The sequence below is a fragment of the Medicago sativa genome, chromosome 3 (genome assembly GCF_051527215.1).
Source record: "Medicago sativa cultivar Bolivia chromosome 3, Bolivia_mono, whole genome shotgun sequence".
In the NCBI taxonomy this organism is placed as follows: Eukaryota; Viridiplantae; Streptophyta; class Magnoliopsida; order Fabales; family Fabaceae; genus Medicago; species Medicago sativa.
Window position 1 is genome coordinate 49993539 of NC_140751.1, and position 22260 is coordinate 50015798.

Consider the following 22260-nt stretch of genomic DNA (forward strand, 5'->3'; position numbering starts at 1 on the left):
TACTAAAGGTATGTGCAAATTTTTGTCTAGGAGTCCACCTTCATGAAAATATTAAAGCAAAAAGGTGTAATTTCTTTATATGCACGTATAGAAGGTTAATTTTGTTTTAGTTTGTAAACAAAATAACGAGCACATTAAAACTCATATACAATTGTGAGATTCTGAGTTCAAACTCAAGTAAGAACGTTCAACCTAATAATATAGATATTATCGGTTGATGCATGTCTTAGACACAACTTTTTTGTCTTTCATTACATGTGAGCAGGTGGTTGAGGGTAACTGACATTTTTATTGAGGGATTGGTCAAAGTTTAGATTAGTTGATTTAATCTATAAAAAAATGGCAGAGTTTATCTAAATACTAACCACAATTAGAAAATGAGTGATGTAACACACCCTATAAAAATATACCATATATAATTGTTGAAGCGATTGAAAGAGAGAAAAAATAACAATAAAAAACATCGTGAGTGGTAAAGTTCTTTCACTGTTCTTTTTTTTTTTTTTGTTACAGTTCTTTCACTGTGTTGTTGGAATTGGACTTCTATTTAATTCAAATAAAATTCTAATTATATACTATTTAATTCAATAAAATTCTTAAAAAACATCGAACAAATCACTCGGCTTTTTACCCTGAACTACGTGATTTTGATCACTCGCGGGTATGTAGGCATCGGGGAGAATCGAATCTGAGAACTTGAAGAAGAGCAATACCACCAAACCAACCTAAGTAGGTTTGCAAAGGAGCTAAATCATAGGAGACTAAATTTGTCATTTTTTTTTAATAGGGGTCAAAATCACAACATTGTGAAAGTTAAGAGGGCTAAAAATACACTTTAAGCTGGGAAATTTATTGTTGAGGCAGTGTTTTACAACTTTGAGGACAAAGTTGATCTTGAAGGGGTCGTTAGTGATAGGATACTTAAAATAAGGAGCGATGAAGGATTATAATTAGGGATTGTTGTTTTTCTTAGAGTAACACGTTATATTTAGTTTTCCTTTGTAAAATCTCTCTAATTTCTGAAGTGTGATCCCTACTAGAATCGGGTCGTATCATTCTTTCTTGTGTTGTTCTACGTTGAAATAACATATTAATTTATGCACACTTGAGGTTTGTTCTGCCCCCTTAAAAGAATGATCTTGTAACATACCAACATGTCATTTTGAAAATTTGAAAGCTAAAAAATGCTTTTGAGAAGAGAAAAAAAAAAACCAATCAACTAACTCCCCAGCAGACTTAACTAACAACATTCCTAATGTCAATTTCCAGTTTTCTATGATCAAGCATCACTAGATGTCGCTTTCCCCGTCCTGGACTTGGTCTAGCAATGATGTAGACAACTGCACACCAGAAAGCGACCACAGTTAGAACAAGCAAAATTAAAACTAGCTGATAGGGTTTTGATCTTGAAGGTTACCTGTTGAGCAGTTTTTAGAGGACTCCCACCAGAAATGAGTGTTGACCAGAGCCAAATGACATTGGCAGTGGAGGTGAGTGATGCACAAACTTTTGAAGGTGCAGAAAGAAGAATGTTATACCTTCTTACAGAAAGATCATAAATAAGATGTGAGAACCTAACATCACTAGAAAGCAACATAATACTTGCAGGGGGAGGATTTTCCCAACCCCACTTTAACATATCAAACATGATGCCTTTGCACACATCTGAAATAAAAAACACCATTATAAATATACATGGAGAAGTTCTTAAAATGTGATTATGAATGAATAAGTAAATACCTCGAGTGCGGACATGACATAGGGAGATGCCTGTGGTGGAAAGTGCATGTTGAACCTCACTAGTGATGAGATTTGTGTTTCCATAAGCAAAAATGGATAGTTTGCCATGAAAGTTGGCGTTTGAGAGAGCTAAGCGAATATTTTTAACAATGCAGTCAATACTGTCAAAGTTTGTTGGAATTTGACAATTTCCAACGTCCCACCAAACTGAAATATTTGTATTTGCATTTTCCATAGTCATCTACAAGTCAATTTATAAAATGGTGAGAAGGGATGGTTGTGATGATTTTTACAACTCCATTCAACTTGAAATTTGTTGAAAAGAGGATTCAAAAGGGTTTCAAGGGTTACACACCAAAGGGAACAAGGAAAAGTCAAGATTACAGGCCATATTTGTGATTTACAATAAGGACTAACGGTTTTTTTTACATCAAATATAAGGAATAAAGATTTTATATGATATTTATAAAAAATGCTTTGTATGAAGAATGTTATGATGATTTCCTGGTTCTTGTATTTATTTATATTTTTGGGCAGTATGATATTTATACTTTTGTTTAAGAGGAAGGAGACATTTAAGAAATCAACTCAATTAAATAGCGCTAGGGTTAGGGTTAGAGTTACCTGTTCAATAGCGTTAAGGGGTTTCCCAGAAGAAATGTGTGTGGGCCAATGCCAAAATATATTGGCAGCGGTGGCGAGGGATGCATCAACCGGTGAAGGTGCAGAAAGAATGATGTTGAACCTTTGCATAGAAAGTTGATGAAGATAACTTGAGAAACTATCATCACTGGAAATCAAAAGAATATTGGCAGGGGGGGGATTCTGTAACACCCATACTAACAAATCATGCATGATCCCTTTGTAGACAGCTGAAATAAAAACTCGGTTATGATCGATTATGGAGAAGTTTATAAAATAATGTGATATTATTATGAATAAAAAAGTAAATACCTCCTTTGGTGGGGACGAGACAGAGGGAGATTCCCACGATAGAAAGTGCGTGTCGAACCTTACTAGGGATGAGATCGGAGTTTCCATAAGCAGAAATGGATAGTCTGCCATGAAAGTTGGCATTGGAGAGAGCTAAGCGAATATTCTTAGCAATGTAGTAAATGTCATCAAAATTATTGGTTGGAAATTGACAGGTTTCAAGGTCCCACCAAACTGAAATAATTGCCTTTGAATTTGCATTGTCCATAGTCATCAACTACAAATCAAACAAACTATAATAAAATTGGTGTGGTTGTGCACAAACACAATATAAATATCTGTTTACATAGTTCAGAAAAACCGAACCATTGATGAATAGAGATAAATCGACCCCAAACCATTGAGAAATATAAAAAATCCAAGCAAGTCGAACTTTTTTTTAAAAAACAAAAAAAACCGAGCCGTTAAACTGGGTTTCGAAAATAACATACCGATTGAGTAGTTCCGGGAAAAGCACACAATAATCCTTTGAATCTGATTGCTACAAACAGACAACAAGATTAATGCATTTGAGAAAAAAAAAATATTTTTGTGTCAACTAGGGAATGATTCAGCAACACGAGGGTCTATCCCGATTCAGCAGCACGAGGGTCTTTTATTCTGAATATTTTTAATATTTTTCTATTTTTTAAAACAAATATTTGATTTGACATAAATATTTCAACAAACTTTTCAATTTATTCATTAAATATTTTATTTAATTTGTTTTATTGAATTCCTAATATTTTATATATCAAAAATATATCAACAAACTAAATATGATACTTTTAATCGTCCTTTCAATTTTTATTTTTTTATTAAAAAGTATAATACTTTTAATCCTATTCATTAATTATTTCACTTCTATACTCTAATTATTTCACTTCTATACTTGTAATCTCTTTATATGCACATATGGAAGGTTACTTTAGTTTTAGTTCGTAAACAAAATAACGAACACATTAAAACTCATATGCAATTGTGAGATTCTCTGTTCAAACTCAAGTAAGAATATTCAACCTAATAATATAGATATTATCGCTTGATGTATGTCTTAGGCACAACTTTTCTGTCTTTCATTATATGTGAACCGCAATTAGAAAATTAGTGATGTAACACACCCTACAAAAATACACCATTTATAATTGTTCAAACAAGGAAAAAATAACAATAAAAAACATCGTGAGTAGGAAAGTTCTTTCACTGTTTTTTTGTTACAGTTCTTTCACTGTGTTGTTGGAATTGGACTTCTATTTCAATTCAATAAAATTCTAATTATATACTTTTTATAGGAAAAATGAAATTATATATAAAAAACAATAAAAATCATCATATGGAATTCGTCTACAAACGGTGTTAGACATGTATCATTTTTTCTTTATATCTAGGTAAAATTTCACTTTGGATTTTTTTTTTTGAGTTTGGAGAGGAAGAGAAAGGAAGACTTGAGAAAAAAGGAATAACAAGTGAGAAATAAATGAAAATAGGAGGGGATGGCTTTGGGGGTTAGCTTTTCTTCATAATACGAAACTCTCCTCAGTTGGAGGAACTAAAATTATATTGAAGAAGGGTTTTGGGAGGTTGTATAAATTCTTCAAATTTAATCTATGTTGTTAAAATATTTTTAAAATTAAAAATATAGTAATCATAACGAGAAAAATCATAACGAGAAAAATCGTAACGAGAAAAATAAAACTTTTGTTGAAAATATTGAAAATCTGAATTTTCTAAGTCGGTCGTTTTCGCTCTCTCGACGCGTAAACGATATCTCTATGTCTCTACTTTCGTAGTAGACTTTTTTATTTAAAGTGCAAAACAGAATTTTCAAAACAAATATTTAAATCCTCGTTACAATAAAAAGATACGCATTTTACCTGAGTTCCGTCGGTACGACAGTCCCCTCGTTTTTGGACTCAAATAAAAGTACTCAATCATAGTTAAATTAGACACTAAATTTACTTCTACTAAATTCATATTAAAGAGAAAACAAATAAATAACGAAAGGAACCGAACCTGTGTTAAGATGGATACTTTAAATAAAAGGAACAATAAGCCACGGCAAGCACGAACAGGGTAGTAGAAACAAGCACCACACCAGCAAGCAATTGGAATTGAATAAATAATAATACTGTATGCATCAACAGTACCGAAGTGAAATAGCTACAGCAAGAGGCATAGATTGAATATGAAAGAAGGGTTTGGAAGTAGTTACGTAGAGCAATTTGATTGGAATCAAATCACTCCAACAGTAGCGATGGATAATATAACTATGGAACTAGAATTTGGAAATATATAATAAAGCAAGCAAAGGAATTAACTTGAAACAGTAAAATTGAAATTTGATGATTGATAGTAATAAGGCACCGGCGGATGAAATAAAATAGAGTATCGATGGAATTAAAATTGACAAGGAAACAAACTACTGAAAGTCTTTGATTTCAATTCGGTGTCTAGGGTTCTAAAAAATAACAAAAGAAAACTGAAACTGAAACTGAAAAACCAGGTCCTTTGCAACCGAGTGTCTCATGTGCTTTTATAGTCTAATTCTTGAGCACAGAAATTGCCAAAGGTCTTTGGGCTTGTAACACATTATTTCTTTCTTTTTCTCCTTTTTCTTCACTTTTCCTTTTTACACCTTATGTTACTGAAATACATCAAAGTAGCAGCAATAATCGTGCAAAACATAATAATTGACTCTAAAATAACAAACTATTTTGAGAGTGTATTTTGCATGTTATCATGTATCCATTGTCTTATACATAAGCTTGTTTTTTTTTTCTTTTCCATATATTCCCTCCACCGAAGGTAATAATTTTATTTGAGGTATACTAGTACACTTTTTTTTGATAACTAATAAAGTGTTTGATAATTAATTTCATTTTCCAGAAATATTTTTAAATATATTTAATTTATAATTTAAAACAAAAAAAAAAATAAAAGAGTTAAAACAATGTAAGAGTGGGAAGTTATGGGTGGTTACCTTTTATTCCCACGGGAATAAAAGATTCCCATACTTTAACATGGAAATAACAAGTGGGAAATCATGTGTAAATTTTATTCCTAGGAATAAAATATACCAAGACAGCTCTTTTTGGGTTTTGGCCCTCTTTTGTACCCAAAAAAAAATAAAAAATATACCTGGGTATAATTTATGAAAACTTGAAACAAACATGGAAACCAAGGATTCCCAATGTTACATTCCTGATAATAAATTTGCAATCCATGAAACAAACACCTCTAAGTTTTATTTTATTAGAATCTATTCTAGCATCAAAATGAGAAAATTTTACCCACCTTATATGAAGGGTTGCAGATGACTCACCCTTGTATTTGCTCGAAAAATGGACTGACAAAACGAAACTAGTTCAAAATATATAAAACAAACAACTAGGATATGAATATTGATTCGTCACGTTGTAGAAGTTTAGTTCCTTCGTTAGATATATTCTTTGTTTATTAACGGCCAAGCAAAAATGGATATATATATATATATATATATATATATATATATATATATATATATATATATATATATATATATAGGAAATTTGATATTTATGAATTGACTGTTATGTTACAAATGTTCATCGTACTCTAATGGAGACAAATAGACTATAGAATCAATCATCAATCAATTGTAATTTAAATTCAATCCAAACTCGTCATATATAGAAATATAAAAAATTTCTTCAAATACTAAAATGGCTTCCTCTCACAAAGTATTTGTTCTTGTTGCTCTTGCTCTTTTGTTCATTGCATTGAACTCATCAATATCTGTATTGGAATCTAGGCAACTCTCTAATCCAAATTCCAATTTGATGAGCCTTGAAGCAAGATTGAAGGTGAGTGGTGATGAGCCTTCTAATTGTTGGGAGTCACTATTTAAGCTTCAAGCATGTAGTGGTGAAATTATTACATTTTTTCTAAATGGTGAGACTTACTTGGGCAATGGTTGTTGCAAAGCAATTAGGGTTATTGGACATGATTGTTGGCCTAACATTGTTTCATCACTTGGATTCACTAATGAAGAAACTGATGTATTGGAAGGTTATTGTGATGAGGTTGAGAATGTTCATTCACCACCACCACCTCCCACACCATTAGCATCATTGGTTAAGACTAAGGAGATTGTTCCATAATGGAATAATATTATGTAACTTTAGTCTTTTTCAATGAACACGTAATAAAAAGTTAAAATATTGTTTTTTTTTTTTACTTTTTATATGCAGCCTTGATTTACACTCTCTAAGAAACACAATTCAGCTTTTAATTAAGCTTTTTATTTGTACTAAACTCTGAAACAATGATATGCTATGCATTTGGGTGCATTTATCCTCAATTTTGTGTTTATGTAGTAGCCCAAGATTGTTGCATTTCCCTTATCTTTTTTGTTTGATCGTGTTTTGTGCTGCTGAATATGAAACGTTGGTAATTGATATGACTATTGATGTTTGATTACAATGTGTGCTGCAGTTCAAAACTATTTTCGATCACCAATCATTGCTTGCCCGTAACGGGCTATTTCTTTTGGTTTGTTAAACAATTACAAATATTGTTTTTTGAGGGAATTACAAATATTTTTGAATGTTCTTTAAAAAAATATATTTTGAATGTGTCTTCTAATATGATAGGGTATTTAGAATAAGGAGTATAAATGTGGTGATTCACCTAGTTCCAGAGTGTAGCATGACTCATCTTAATTTAGAAGAGGTCTTTAGTCATATTCTATTAGTTAGTTGCTAAATTGTGTTATTGTGTAGCTATCTTATTAGGAGTATGTATGTACAAGTCTATGTAAACGTTGTATGTCTCATGGATTAGAATCAATGAAAAAACCAATTTCATTTTATTTTTTTTATCTCTAGTTCTTCTCTCTAAATTCTAGAGTGTGATTCCTACTCAAATTGGGTTCTATCATAATATTAAGGAGCAAACTGGATTAAATCACTTTCCATCATCAAATTAACTGACTTTCCTTTAAAAAAAAAATCATCAAATTAACTGACGAAAAATGTACTCATTGAAACTGCTTTCAAATTTTTTTATTTGTAATTTTGATAATATCTACAATAATGGCATCATCTCACAATTATTGAAAATGCATTCAGATATTTTTATTTACAATTTTGATACACTTAATATCTACAACAATGGCATCATCTCTAGGGGTATTTAGAGCCGAACCCATAAAAAAAAAAAAACATCATCCGATCCAAAAAAAGCCGAAAACTGTGAAAAACTAATTTTTTTTTAATGTGTTTAGGCAGTATAGATTAAAAACTAACCGGTTTGGTTTGGTTTATCACTTAAGAACCGAACCGAACCACACTTATTATAATGTTACTAGACTCTTCTACTACTCTAGACCGGTCCATTACCCCTTGTTAACTTAAACTCTTCAGATCACTCACTAATTAACAACACAACTAACCAACTACCAAGCGCGTGTTTAATTCCTTCTTTTTGTTTTACTCACCAATGACTTTTGCTATTAAATTGAAGGAATCAAATAGTTCATTTCTTAATCTACCAGCACTCCAAACACTAATTACCTCTCATCTCTCCCTTGCAATGTGTCGCCCACCTCCAATACCACCGCCGCCGATTCCTTCATCCTCTTCAGCAAGCATCACCAACAATCCTCTCATCGGCTCCGATTCTCTCTCTATGGGTCATCCCGTAACTTTTTCGTGTATACTCACTACTACTCTGATACTCTTTTCCTTCTCCTCAATTGTAGAATCAAATAGATTAGAAAGAATGGGTTTGTTGGTCTAGTTTGATGAGGGGGAGGGATTTCGCTATTTCATGAGTGTTGTGCAACCTAGATTCCCGATTCCTTCTAGGATTCCAATTTCTAGAGATTGTTGGGATATTTTCACTGATTAGAAACATAAGTTAAAAAGTATGTTTAGGAGGGGATTACAAAATGTTAGTCTAACCACTGATTGTTGGACTTCTATCCAAAATTGGGTTATCTTTGTCTAACTGCACATTTCATTGATCAAGATTGGAAGTTGAACAAAAGAATTCGTAATTTTTGTCCAATTATAGATCATACGGGAGAAACAATTGGTAGGAAAATTGAAAACTGTTTAGAGGGGTGGCTGATTGATAAAGTTTTTACCATTCTAGTCAATAATGCTAGTTCCAATGATATTGCTATTATTTACTTGAATAGAAAAATGGAGGACTGGAATTCACACCTACTAAAGGGGTAATACTTACATGTTAGGTGTTGTGCTCACATTTTAAATCTTGTTGTCAACGACAGATTAACAAAAATCCAGTCTTCAATTAGCAAAATTAGGAATGCAGTTAGAAATGTTCGTCAATCTCCACTAGGGGCAACTCTACTTACTTGATGCTTGATAGTGCAATTAAGTTTTAGAAGGTTTTTAAGAGATTGAATGAAAAGTGTGCTAAATTTTCGCAAATGGAAGGTGGGGTTTCAAAAATTGAGGATTGGGAGAATGCAAAATCCTTTGTTAAATTCCTGAAAATATTTTATGATATCACTAATAATGTTTTGGTTGTTGGAGATTGATATTTTTCTGGTTTAATAATTACTTATGTTGTTGTAATTTTATGTCATTAGAACGTTTCTTGTTTAAGTTAGTGTTATAATTAGATTGTTGCTTATTTAGTATGAAAAGCAGTCCCTAAGTAATGATGCCTAGTGTTCTTAGGTAATAATGGCTAGTAGTAGATTTAGTGTAGATTTTATGTTGAGTCTTACAAGCAAGCTTATTGCTTGACTCTATATATTTGTAGTGTACGCTTCAGTTTAATGTATCAAAGTATAACTTTTTACTTTGTTCTCCAAAATTTATTGTCTTCTCTAATTTTTATGGTTTTTCTTCTTTCTTCTCCACCATTTCCACCTTTAGGTCTTTTTTTCTACATGGTATCAAGAGCCCCATTGATCTTAATGGGTCAGTGAGGTTAGAAAACCAGTGTAAAATTTTGAGGGTGAGAGAAAACCAGCAAGAAAACCTTCACAAAAACCTTTTCAAAACAACTTAACACAAAAAATGGCTTCCAATAGTGGTTCTTTACTTCCACCTCCTTTGTTTTCAGGAGAAAACTATGATATGTGGGCTATAAAAATGAAGACTTATTTGAGAGCTCAAAGTTTATGGGATGTGGTTGAAATGGGCAGCAAGTCAGCAACCCACCACCTATCCCAAACAACCTAACATTAGCTCAAATAAGAAATCATAGTGATGAAGTGACAAAAGAATGTAGAGCTCTTGCCATAATACATGCAGTTCTACATGATGATATTTTTATCAAGATTTTGAATCTTGAAATTGAAAAAGAAGCTTGGAACAAGATGAAGAAGGAGAAGTACCAAAGAAGTGAAAGAACAAAGAAAATGAAAGTCCTGAACTTGAGAAGAGAGTGTGATGTACTAAAAATGAAAGAAACTCATGAAATTGTTAGAGAGTTTTCTTAATTATGAAACTTAATGTCTACCAAAAATACAATCTTACCCCTTCTTAATTTTTTAAGATGTCATCAAAATTATATCCTTTTGTGTCTTTTAACTTACCCCTATTTTTCTCTTAAAATCAAATAAAACTAAACTCTCGATAAAACACACTAACTTAATCTTTTTTTAAAGAACAAACAAACTTAATCTTAATCCCAATCAAAACAAATTTTCCTACAATTCAACTTTTAAATATCTAAACAGTTAAAAAAGAGGTTATTGATGCTGTTCTTCAATTCTTTTCAACTGGTTGGATCATGCCCGGCTACAATTCTAACATCATAGCCTTGCTCCCTAAAATTCCAAATGCTCTATCAATTGATCAATACAGGCCAATAGCCATGGCTAACTTTAAATTTAAAGTCATCACTAAGATTTTAGCAGATAGACTGGCTCAAATTATGCCCTCAATCATTTCTAAGGAGCAAATGGGTTTTATTCACGGCAGGAACATTCAAGATTGCATTTGTATTGCTTCCGAAGCTACTAATTTACTTCACAACAAAGCTTATGGTGGTAATCTAGCTTTAAAAATTGACATCACCAAAGCTTTTGATACTTTGGAATGGCCTTACTTGCTGCAAGTGCTGAGAAAGTTTGGTTTCAATGATGTTTTCTGTAATTGGATTGATGTGATTCTAAAGTCAGCCTTTCTCTCTATTTCTATCAATGGTCAATCTCATGGTTATTTCAACTGCACCAGAGGAGTCAGGCAAGGGGACCCTTTATCCCCTCTTTTATTTTGTATTGCAGAAGATGTTCTTAGCAGAAGTATTTCCAAGTTAGTGGAAGATGGTAAACTGAATCTCATTAAAGGCACAAGAAACTTCAGTGTCCCTTCTCACTCTTTTTATGCTGATGATTTAATGATATATTGCAAGGGAAACATCTCAGGTTTGCAAGCTCTTAAAGATCTTTTTAACAGATATGCCCTTTCATCTGGCCAAGTTATAAACACTGCTAAGTCAACAATTTTCTCTGCTTCCATCACTCAAGAAAGACTTAATCATATTGTGAATCTCTTAGATTTCAACATAGGCACTCTTCCTTTCAATTATTTGGGAGTGCCTGTATTTAAAGGTAAACCTAAAGCATCCTATTTACAACCAATTGCTGATAGAATCAAACTTAAACTTTCAAATTGGAAGGCAAGTTTGTTATCCATGGCAGGTAGAGTCCAGTTGGTGCAATCTGTTATTCATAGTATGCTAACCTATAGCATCTCTATTTATGCCTGGCCTGTTTCTCTTCTCAAAGATCTTGAAAAAGAGATTAGGAATTTTATCTGGAGTGGAGACAAAGACAAAAGGAAATTAATTTCAGTCTGTTGGAAGAAGGTGTGTAGACATTGGAAGCAGGGGGGTTTAAACTTAAGATCTCTCATAAGTTTGAATCACGCAACCAACTTGAAGCTTTGCTGGAATTTGATCAACTCTCAGAAACCTTGGGCAACTCTTTTGAAGGATAGAGTCTTGAGAAACAACAAACCTATAAAGCATCACATCTTCTCTTCTTTATGGAGCAGTATAAAAGAAGAGTACTCTTGCATTCAATCTAATTCGATTTGGTTGTTAGGTGATGGTAAGGATATTAGCTTCTGGAATGACCCTTGGTTTGGCCAGTCTCTCGCGGATCTTCTCAACATTCCTGAAACTACTAGACCTTTCCTCAAATCTACTGTTAATGAATACATTCACAACAATCAATGGAGGCTCCCTCCTAATTTTGATCGTATGTTTCCTGCAGCTACTCACCTCATTCAAAATGTCTCTATTCCAAAATTTGTTCAAAAAGACCAGCTTCTCTGGAGACATTCACCATCTGGTAACTTGTTGTTGAAAGATGCATATGATTTCAAAAATCATCAATATCAAAACGTGCATTGGGCTGAATGCATTTGGAACAAAGATATTCCTCCAGCTAGATCCCTCTTTGTGTGGAGATTCATGCACAATAAGGTTCCTACAGATGAGAATTTAATGATTAGGGGATGCAATCTTCCTTCAATGTGTAGCATCTGTCTCAATTGTTCTGAAAACTCTTTTCATCTTTTCTTTGAATGTCATCTTGCTACTAAGCTTTGGACTTGGTTAGCTAATGTTATCAGGCTGCCTCTTCTTTTCACTTCAAAGGAAGATATTTGGAATCTTTGTGATAAAGCTTGGTCCCCTCAATGCAAGGTTGTGCTCCAGTCGGTTTTAGTTAATCTTATCAATACAATATGGTATGTCAGGAACCAAGCTAGATTTAACAACAAATCTATTAGCTGGAGGTCAGCAATTTCCATGATTATTGCATCCACATCTCTTTCTGGTAATCATACAATCAAAGTTTCAAACAACTCAATCAGGGACTTTACCATCCTAAAATTTTTCAATTGTTTTATTCACCATCCGAGGCCTCCTGTTTCAATAGAAGTTTTATGGCAACCTCCCCAGGTGAATTGGATTAAATGCAACATCGATGGTGCTTCAAATGGTAATCCTGGGAACTCTGCTTGTGGTGGTATTTTTAGAGATCATGATTCAAATGTCATTCTTTGTTTTTCTGAACCTTTAGGTATTTGCACTGCGTATCATGCTGAATTATGTGCTTTCATGAGAGCAGTTGAAACTATTCACCTCAACCAGTGGAACAACATTTGGATAGAAACTGATTCATCTTTAGTTATTATGGCTTACAAAAACTCTAGCCAGATTCCTTGGTGTTTAAGGAACCGTTGGAACAATGCTATGATTATCCTTCAAGGCTTGAATTGTATGATTTCTCACATTTTCAGAGAAGGGAACGTTGTTGCTGATTCCTTAGCCAACCATGGTTTATCTTTAAGTTCTATTGTTTTTTGGAATGTTGTACCTGATTTTGCTAAACCTAGTTTTATTCTCAATAAGACTGGTTGGCCGAATTTTAGGGTTTCTTCTTAAGTTGTGGGAGTCTTGGCCTAGTCCCCTCCCTTTGTATTTATCTCTCTCTTTTATATACATTTTGGGTTGGTTAGCTCCTTTGCTACCAACTTTTGGTTTAAAAAAAAAAAAAAATCTAAACAGTTAAAAAATTACAAAATATTTATTACAAGACATATACCTTCTTTTCAAAAAATTACACATTTTCAAGATTGATTCTTTTCTAAATATATTTTTTAAGTCAAAAGAAAAATTATATTAAATAAAAAGAAATGGGGACGTTAGACCTGACTCAGGTTCAACCAAAAACGGGGATACAACATAATAAATCAGACCAAGTGGATCGACCTAAATCTATCCTAACAAAAATTCACTAATCAGCAAGCGAACTCGTATACGGGCACGAAACCAGGTTTAAAAAATTTGAAAAGTGAACCTCTGCGAAAAACAATTAATGGATCGACAGACATCATCATATCAAAATTCAAGTGCAACAACTACCTAAACAAATCAACATGCATAAAAACTCTATCGAGCTTGAAGAACCATAGTGTAGACAATCAAGACACATTGAACTTGCAGATCTCAACATATTTAGAAACAACAGGGAATCAAATAAGTCAGGCCACCATGTGATATTATAAAATATTATTTTTTATTGTTGTAAATTATTAATTATTATTATTAGAAAGATGACTATAAAACACTCAAAACATGATAAGTTAGTCACTAAATAATATTGTTGTACAATTCATACACAAGACTCATATCAACATCTTTATCAATAATGAAATTTTTACTATTGTAAATATTTCTACTTTACCATTTCATAATATTTAATAACAACTATTTCAATGATTTTATCAAGAGAAAATTACACTAACCTCTCTAAAGGTCTTCTTAAATAACAAAAACACCGCTCTATTTTTTTAACTAAACACTAATCTCCCTTTTTTTATTTTATCAAATTGACAAGCAATTCTTTTATAATATAACATGGTTTAAACTTTGTTAATTCCATTTATTTTGAGCAATTAACTTCTTCATACGAGTATGAACTCATTTAATTTTCAACCATTTTTTCTTTTCATTTTTCACTTAGGTGATTTTTCTCAACTCATTGTTACTCAGTCAAGGTGGTTTAATTTTTAAACTTTAATGTAATAAAACGGATATGTAGAAGATTATTTCCTTTTCATTGATCAACCATAATGTTCATCCACAAAAAAATTCTCATTTCTATATTCTCTTTTGATCTCTTCTGTAATTGCCGATGTTTGATCCTATTTGGTGGTAAAAACAAATGTTGTTATTGTTTCTCCGTTGTGAGAAAAAAAAACTTCATTTAACTTAATTGTGAAAAGAGAAAACAGATACAAACAAACCAAAAAAAAAAACCTCATTTATCTTAATTGTGACAAGAGAAATCAGATACAAACAAACAAAAATGATTGAAATTAAATCGTATATTTACAAAGTCTTAGAAGGGGTGCTTGTGTTATTTAAGAAAATCTTAAGGAAGTCAAAGTAATTTGCCCTTTTATCATTAACGTCGGCTTTATGATTAGTTTTTTTTCTTCTTATTTTCTCAATTCATATAGCATTGCAATGCGCTTTGATGCATAGCCCCCACTTCGAATTAGCCCGTGCGGAGTACGGGCCCGTGCTTAGCACAGGTCTGTTGCTAGTTCAAATAATAATTAAAACAAGTTTCAAATAAAAGAAGACTTACTTTCTAAAAAAAAACCTTGATCTTTATCAAGTTGATTTTTATCTTTATTTTCTTAACAAAACTACAATCAATTTTAATCATATTTGAATTTTTCTTTAAAAATTAAAAAACAACTAAACAAATATAATTTTTGTCATTTGGCTTTTATCTTCTAAAACCTTTTCAAAAAAAACTAAAAAAAAAACATTGAACAAATCACTCGGCTTTTTACCCCGAACTACGTGATTTTGATCCCTAGCGGGTACGTAGGCAAAAGACTTTGTCTTACCAAATCATTAAAATATATATAAAAAAATATTTTCCTTTTCCTTTATTTATATTAATATTTTCACAAGCAAATAATAAATAATTTAAGCACAAAATAAATAAACGCAAGAGGTTCCCATAGAGTACTATAGACGTTTATTCGATTTTTCCCCTTCTCCTTGGAAAAAATAAAAGCTCGGTGGTGAATTAAAAAATTGCGAGTCAACGCTAACCAATAGCTTGATCTTCAAAAATCACCGCGACAGTGACCTTCTGAAAAGTTTCTCGCAAAGCGTGCGAGTGAGAACAAAACACCCTGAAAACGCTCGTGTTGGTTTGTGGGGATGGTCGGCAATCCAGAAGGTCGTCTGTGATGTTACAAGTATACCATTGTTACTAAAGGTATCTGCAAATTTTTGTCTAGTAGTCCACCTTCATTTAAATATTAAAGCAAAAGAGCCCACTCAAATTGGCACCGGGGAGAATCGAAACTGAGACCTTGAAGAGGAGCACACTCCCAGGTCCCAAGCCAATACCACCAAGCCAACCTAAGTAGGTTTGCAAAGGAGCTAAATCATAGAGGACTAAATTTGTCATTTTTTTTAGTAGGGTTCAAAATCACAACATTGTGAAAGTTAAGAGGGCTAAATATACACTTAAGCTGGGAAATTTATTGTTGAAGCAGTGTTTTACAACTTTGAGGACAAGGTTGATCTTGAAGGGGTCGGTAATGATAGGATACTTAAAATAAGGAGCGATGAAGGATTATAATTAGGGATTATTGTTTTAATTAGAGTAACACGTTATATTTAGTTTTCCTTTCTAAAATATCTCTAATTTCTGGTGTGTGATCCCTACTAGAATCGGGTCGTATCATTCTTTCTTGTGCTGTTCTATGATGAAAAAACATATTAATTTATGCACACTTGAGGTTTGTTCTGCCCCCTTAAAAGAATGATCTTGTAACATACCAACATGTCATCTTCAAAATTTAAAAGCTAAAAAATGCTTCTAACAGAAAAAGAAGAGAAGGAAAAAAAGAAACGAATCAACTAACTCCCCAACAGACTTAACTAGCAACATTCCTAATGTCAATTTCCAGTTTTCCTACATGAAGTAGCTTGGAAAAAGGTACCTCTTGTTTACCAATGTTTTCTTTGATCATGCATCACTAGATGTTGCATTCCTTTGTTCTCAAATTTGCAAAGAATAGCAATCTTCTGTAATTTGAACATTTCTCCTTTAGAGTGTAATTTGAACATTTCTCCTTTAGAGTAAATTTTTTAAAAAATACTTAATTTAACCCGTGCTTTGTAACCCCTTCATCTTTATCAAGTCGATTTTTATCTTTATTTTCTTAACAAAACTACAATCAATTTTAATCATATTTGGATTTTTCGTTTAAAATTAAAAAACAACTAAACAAATCTTACTTTTGCCATTTGGCTTTTATCTTCTAAAACCTTTCAAAAAAACATCGAACAAATCACTCAGCTCTTTACCCCGAACTACGTGATTTTGATCCATGGCGGGTACGTAGGCAAAAAACTTTGTCTTTCCAAATCATCAAAAAATATAAAAAAAATATTTTCCTTTTCCTTTATTTATATTAATATTTTCACAAGCAAATAATAAATAATTTTAGTACAAAACAAATAAACGCAAGAGGTTCCCATAGAGTACTATAGACGTTTATTCGATTTTTCCCCTTTTCCTTGGAAAAAATAAATGCTCGGTGGTGAATTAAAAAATTGCGAGTCAACGCTTACCAATAGCTTGATCTTCGAAAATCACCACGACAGTGACCTTCTGAAAAGTTTCTCGCAAAGCGTGCGAGTGAGAACAAAACACCCTGAAAACACTCGTGTTGGTTTGTGGGGATGGTCGGCAATCTAGAAGGTCATCTGTGATGTTACAAGTATACCATTGTTACTAAAGGTATGTGCAAATTTTTGTCTAGTAGTCCACCTTCATGAAAATATTAAAGCAAAAGAGCCCACTCAAATTGGCACCGGGGAGAATCGAACCTGAGACCTTGAAGAGGAACACACTCCCAGGTCCCAAGCCAATACCACCAAGCCAACCTAAGTAGGTTTGCAAAGGAGCTAAATCATAGAGGACTAAATTTGTCATTTTTTTTAGTACGGGTCAAAATCACAACATTGTGAAAGTTAAGAGGGCTAAAAATACACTTAAGCTGGGAAATTTATTGTTGAAGCAGTGTTTTACAACTTTGAGGACAAGGTTGATCTCGAAGGGGTCGGTAGTGATAGGATACTTAAAATAAGGAGCGATGAAGGATTATAATTAGGGATTATTGTTTTTCTTAGAGTAACACGTTATATTTAGTTTTCCTTTCTAAAATCTCTCTAATTTCTGGAGTGTGATTCCTACTAGAATCGGGTCGTATCATTCTTTCTTGTGCTGTTCTATGATGAAAAAACATTAATTTATGCACACTTGAGGTTTGTTCTGTCCCCTTAAAAGAATGATCTTGTAACATACCAACATGTCATCTTCAAAATTTGAAAGCTAAAAAATGCTTCTAACGGAAAAAGAAGATAAGAAAAAAAAAACGAATCAACTAACTCCCCAATAGACTTAACTAACAACATTCCTAATGTCAATTTCCAGTTTTCCTACATGAAGTAGCTTGGAAAAAGGTCCCTCTTTAGTTTACCAATGTTTTCTTTGATCAAGCATCACTAGATGTTGCTTTCCCGTCCTGGACTTGGTCTAGCAATGAGGTAGACAACTGCACACCAGAAAGCGACCACGGTTAGAACAAGCAAAATTAAAACTAGCTGATAGGGTTTTGATCTTGAAGGTTACCTGTTGAGCAGTTTTTAGAGGACTCCCACCAGAAATGAGTGTTGACCAGAGCCAAATGACATTGGCAGTGGAGGTGAGTGATGCACAAACTTTTGAAGGTGCAGAAAGAAGAATGTTATACCTCCTTCTTACAGAAAGATCATAAAGAATTCTTGAGAAACTATCATCACTAGAAATCAACATAATACTTGCAGGGGCAGGATTTTCAGAAACCCACTCGAACATATCAAACATGATGTCTCTGTACACATCTGAAATAAAAACACCATTATAAATATGGAGAAGTTCTTAAAATGTGATTATGAATGAATAAGTAAATACCTCCAGTGGGGACGTGACATAGGGAGATGCCTGTGGTGGAAAGTGCATGTTGAACCTCAGTAGGGATTTGATTTGTGTTTCCATAAGCAAAAATGGATAGTTTGCCATGAAAGTTGGCGTTTGAGAGAGCTAAGCGAATATTCTTAGCAATGCAGTCAATACTGTCAAAGTTTGTTGGAATTTGACAATTTCCAACGTCCCACCAAACTGAGATATTTGTATTTGCATTTTCCATAGTCATCTACAAGTCAAATTATAAAAAAAATGCTTTGTATGATATTTATTTTACATCAAATATAAGGAATAAAGATTTTATATGATATTTATAAAAAAATGCTTTGTATGAAGAATGTTATGATGATTTCCTTGTTCTTGTATTTATTTATATTTTTGGGAAGTGAGAAGAATAAATCATGTCAGTTTTGTTTAAGAGGAAGGAGACATTTTGGTAATCAACTCATTTAAATAGTTAAATGAGCCGTCTCTATATAAGTTAAAAGTTGTTTTTGTAGGGTTCAATTGTACTAATTTGGCAAGTGCACGCCAAAAAACAACAATTGTTAGAGCAAGCATAATCAAAACCAGTTGTTGAGTTGTGTTTGGGTTGATAAGTGAATTCCATAGGGTTTAGATTTTGAAGGTTACCTGTTCAATAGCGTTAAGGGATCTGCCATGAGAAATGAGTGTGGGCCAATGCCAAAATGTATTGGCAGCGGCGGTGAAGGATGCATCAACCGTTGAAGGTGCAGAAAGAATGGTGTTGAACCCTTGCATAGAAAGGTCATGAAGAAATCTTGAGAAACTATCATCACTGGAAATCAAGAGAATATTGGCAGGGGGGCGATTCTCAAACACCCATAATAACAAATCCTGCGTGATCCCATTGAAGACACCTGAAATAAAAACTGGGTTATGATTGTTCATAAAATAATGTGATACTGATATTATTATGAATAAAAAAGTAAATACCTTTGGTGGGGACGTGACAGAGGGAGATTCCCATGATATTAAGTGCGTGTAGAACCTTACTAGGGATGAGATTGGAGTTTGCATAAACAAAAAAGGATAGTTTGCCATGAAGGTTGGCATTGGAGAGAGCTAAGGTAATATTCTTAGCAAAGTAGTAAATGTGATCAAAATTATTGGTTGGAAATGGACAGGTTTCAATGTCCCACCAAACTGAAATTTTTGCCTTTGAATTTGCATTTGCAGTTTCCATAGTCATCAACTACAAATCAAACAAACTATAATAAAATTGGTGTGGTTACAATATATACGGTGCACGAACACAATATAAATCTGTTTACATAGCTCAGAAAAACCGAACCATTGATGAATAGAGATAAACCGACCCCAAACTATTGAGAAATATAAAAAAAAATCCAAGCAAGTCGAAAATTAACATACCGATTGAGTAGTTCCGGGAAAGGAAAAGCACGCAATAATCCTTTGAATCTGATTGCTAAAAACCAACAAACAGACAAAAAGATTAATGCATTTGAGAAAAAACAAATAAAGAAGAAATTATGCGTTGCATAGCGAGGAGGAAATCAAACGAAGGAGAAGTGGGGATTCCCAAGAGATAAGGGCTGGTTCCAATTTGAGATTTTATTTGAAGCAGAAGCAAGGGTTAGCTAGCGCTAAATCTATATTGAAAAGGAACAAGTTTGAAAGGACAAACTTGTGAAGATGGGTTGCAAGTGACAAACCTATCAAAATAAGGGTTTCCGAAATCCACTAGAATTGAGAGAACATAAACAACATAAAAAAAAAAAAACCGAGAGTTTCGTAGTTGCCGACGTTGCACCTGAATTTCTTCTCAATTGATGTTGTTGTTGTGCGTACCGTAGCTGCTCTCTTCAATCGCACATACTGTTGTGCGTGATGCCTTTGTGCGTGTTCCTGTTCTCAAAACGTCATTCTGGCTTCCTTTTTATAGGTGATGTAACCTAGTTGTTTTCTTTCACCACAACACAGCATGTTACGTTTTTCTTTTCTTTTGCTCAAGCCCACTTCTCTTTTTTAGTCCAAATCACCAATGTTTCTTACTAGCAAGTCTCTAAATAATGTTGTGCTTCACATGACTATCAATGAAAATAATAATAATAATACTCTTTTTGACTCAATAAATTAAAATCTACCATTTATTTAAAATAACTCTAAATTAAATACTAAACTAATAAAAATAAATAAAAACTTAATTAAAAGTGACTCTAAAAATGTGATATGACGGACCGTCATCATAACACACCCTACAAAAATACACCATTTATAATTGTTCAAGCGATTGAAAAAGAGAAGAAACAATAAAAAACATCGTGAGTAGTAAAGTTCTTTCATTGTTTTTTTTTTGTTGTTACAGTTCTTTCACTGTGTTCTTGGTATTGGACTTCTATTTCAATTCAATAAAATTCTAATTATATACTTTTTATGGGAAAATTGAAATTATATATAAAAAAAACAATAAAAAGCATCATATGGAATTTGTGTACATACTGTGTTAGACATGTATCATTTTTTTATTTTTTTTTATATCTTGGGAAAATTTCACTTTGGATTTTTTTACGAGTTTGGAGAAGAAGAGAAAGGAAGGCTTGAGAAAAAAGGAATAACAAGTGAGAAATAGATGAAAATGGGAGGGGAGGGCTTTTGGGGGTTTAACTTTTCTTCATAATACGAAACTCTTCTCAATTGGAGGAACTAAAAAATTATATTGAAGGAGAGTTTTGGAGGGCTTGTATAAATTCGTCAAATTTAATTTATGTTGTTAAAATATTTTTAAAATTAAAAATATAGTAATCATAATCATATGCATTAATTTAATCTTTGGTTTACCTTGAAAAATGGGACATCCAAGATACTGAAAAGGAACCGTTCCCAAAGAGAAACCCAACATATTAGCAATCATAGTTGTCCGAGTTCCAGTCATAGCTCCTATGAAAAAACAACTTTTTGCATTGTTTATTATTTGCCCAGAGACCTCAGAGTATCTATGAAAAATACTAAGAAGCTCTCGGATATTACTCTTCAGCCCTGTACAAAAAATCATAATATCATTAGCATACAACACATGAGTCGGGACTACAGCCCCACGACAAAAAGACATTGGAACTAGTCACCCCCTTGTTGCAGAAGCAGAGATTGCTCGACTTAGGACCTCCTCTGCGAGACAGAATAAAAGAGGAGATAGAGGATCTCCTTAACGCACCCCACGGGAGCAAGAAAAAAACCCAACCGCCTTTCCATTAACCAAAATAGATAAGCGCGCAGATTGCAAAATAGCAATCCAATTAATGAAAGTAGCAGAGAAACCGAAATTATGTAGCACCATGATTAAAAAATTCCAATCCAATGTGTCAAAAGCCTTGGAAATGTCGACCTTTAGAGCAATATTCCCACCGTATTGTCGTTTGTCAAGAGAATTGATCGCCTCAGATGCAAGTATAACGCAATCAGAAATGTTGCGGTCACGGACGAAGCTCCGTTGCTCAATAGAAATAATCCGAGAAGTAATAAAAGCGAGCCTATCCGCCACAATTTTAGTAACAATTTTAAACTGAAAGTTCGCCAGTGTTATAGGTTTGTAGTCACCCATAGTCCGTGTAACGCCTTATTTCTATTAAAGCGATAAAACACGCGAATATAGCAAATATTCAAGAAATAGACGCTACGTCTCAACCAAAAAAAACCAACAGACATGCATATATAATTCTCAACAGTCGCAGCGGAATATAATTCATACATCACCAGAATTACATGCCATAAAACAACATCAAATCATAAATGTAATCTCTGTGATCCGACAATGGATAAAACTCCTCAACATAAAATAATACATAAAAGCAAGGACATCTGACACCTAATCAGAGCCTAAACCTAAGACTCGACAGCCGACAACGGAGATTAGCTCCCACTATCCAAGCAAAGCATGAAGCAACTCACCACAAGCCGACTAATCCTGCATAGCGTCTACCCATCCATACAGACAGGTAGGCGTCAAACCACCGGGGGGGGGGGGG

The 22260-nt window shown here is 33.2% G+C and overlaps 1 protein-coding gene across 2 annotated transcripts; it reads right to left on the reverse strand.

Annotated features, from left to right (window-relative positions):
* Positions 1–1125: 1125 nt before the first annotated feature.
* Positions 1126–19784, reverse strand: LOC146937998 (uncharacterized). Of its 2 annotated transcripts, none has more exons than XM_085752059.1 (8): positions 19649–19784; positions 19211–19469; positions 18887–19134; positions 18242–18482; positions 17921–18171; positions 1741–1981; positions 1418–1665; positions 1126–1340 (listed from the first exon to the last, which is right to left on the reverse strand). In XM_085752059.1, exons 2-8 carry the CDS (start codon positions 19464–19466, stop codon positions 1290–1292), a joined length of 1536 nt encoding a protein of 511 aa, XP_085608185.1. In that variant the 5' UTR covers positions 19467–19469; positions 19649–19784; the 3' UTR covers positions 1126–1289. The 2 variants fall into 2 exon arrangements, with proteins under 2 accessions (XP_085608185.1, XP_085608186.1); XM_085752060.1 differs by having other exon boundaries at positions 19211–19485; positions 19649–19723.
* Positions 19785–22260: the final 2476 nt, after the last annotated feature.

Bases quoted from the DNA above. Each gene is read 5' to 3' on its own strand.
- LOC146937998 (XM_085752059.1), bottom strand. From the start codon at position 19,466: ATGACTATGGAAACTGCAAATGCAAATTCAAAGGCAAAAATTTCAGTT. The intron at 19,135-19,210 runs GTATTTACTTTT...TTTTTATTTCAG, and splicing joins CTGTCACGTCCCCACCAAAG to GTGTCTTCAATGGGATCACG. The intron at 18,483-18,886 runs GTAACCTTCAAA...TTTGACTTGTAG, and splicing joins CCCTTAACGCTATTGAACAG to ATGACTATGGAAAATGCAAA.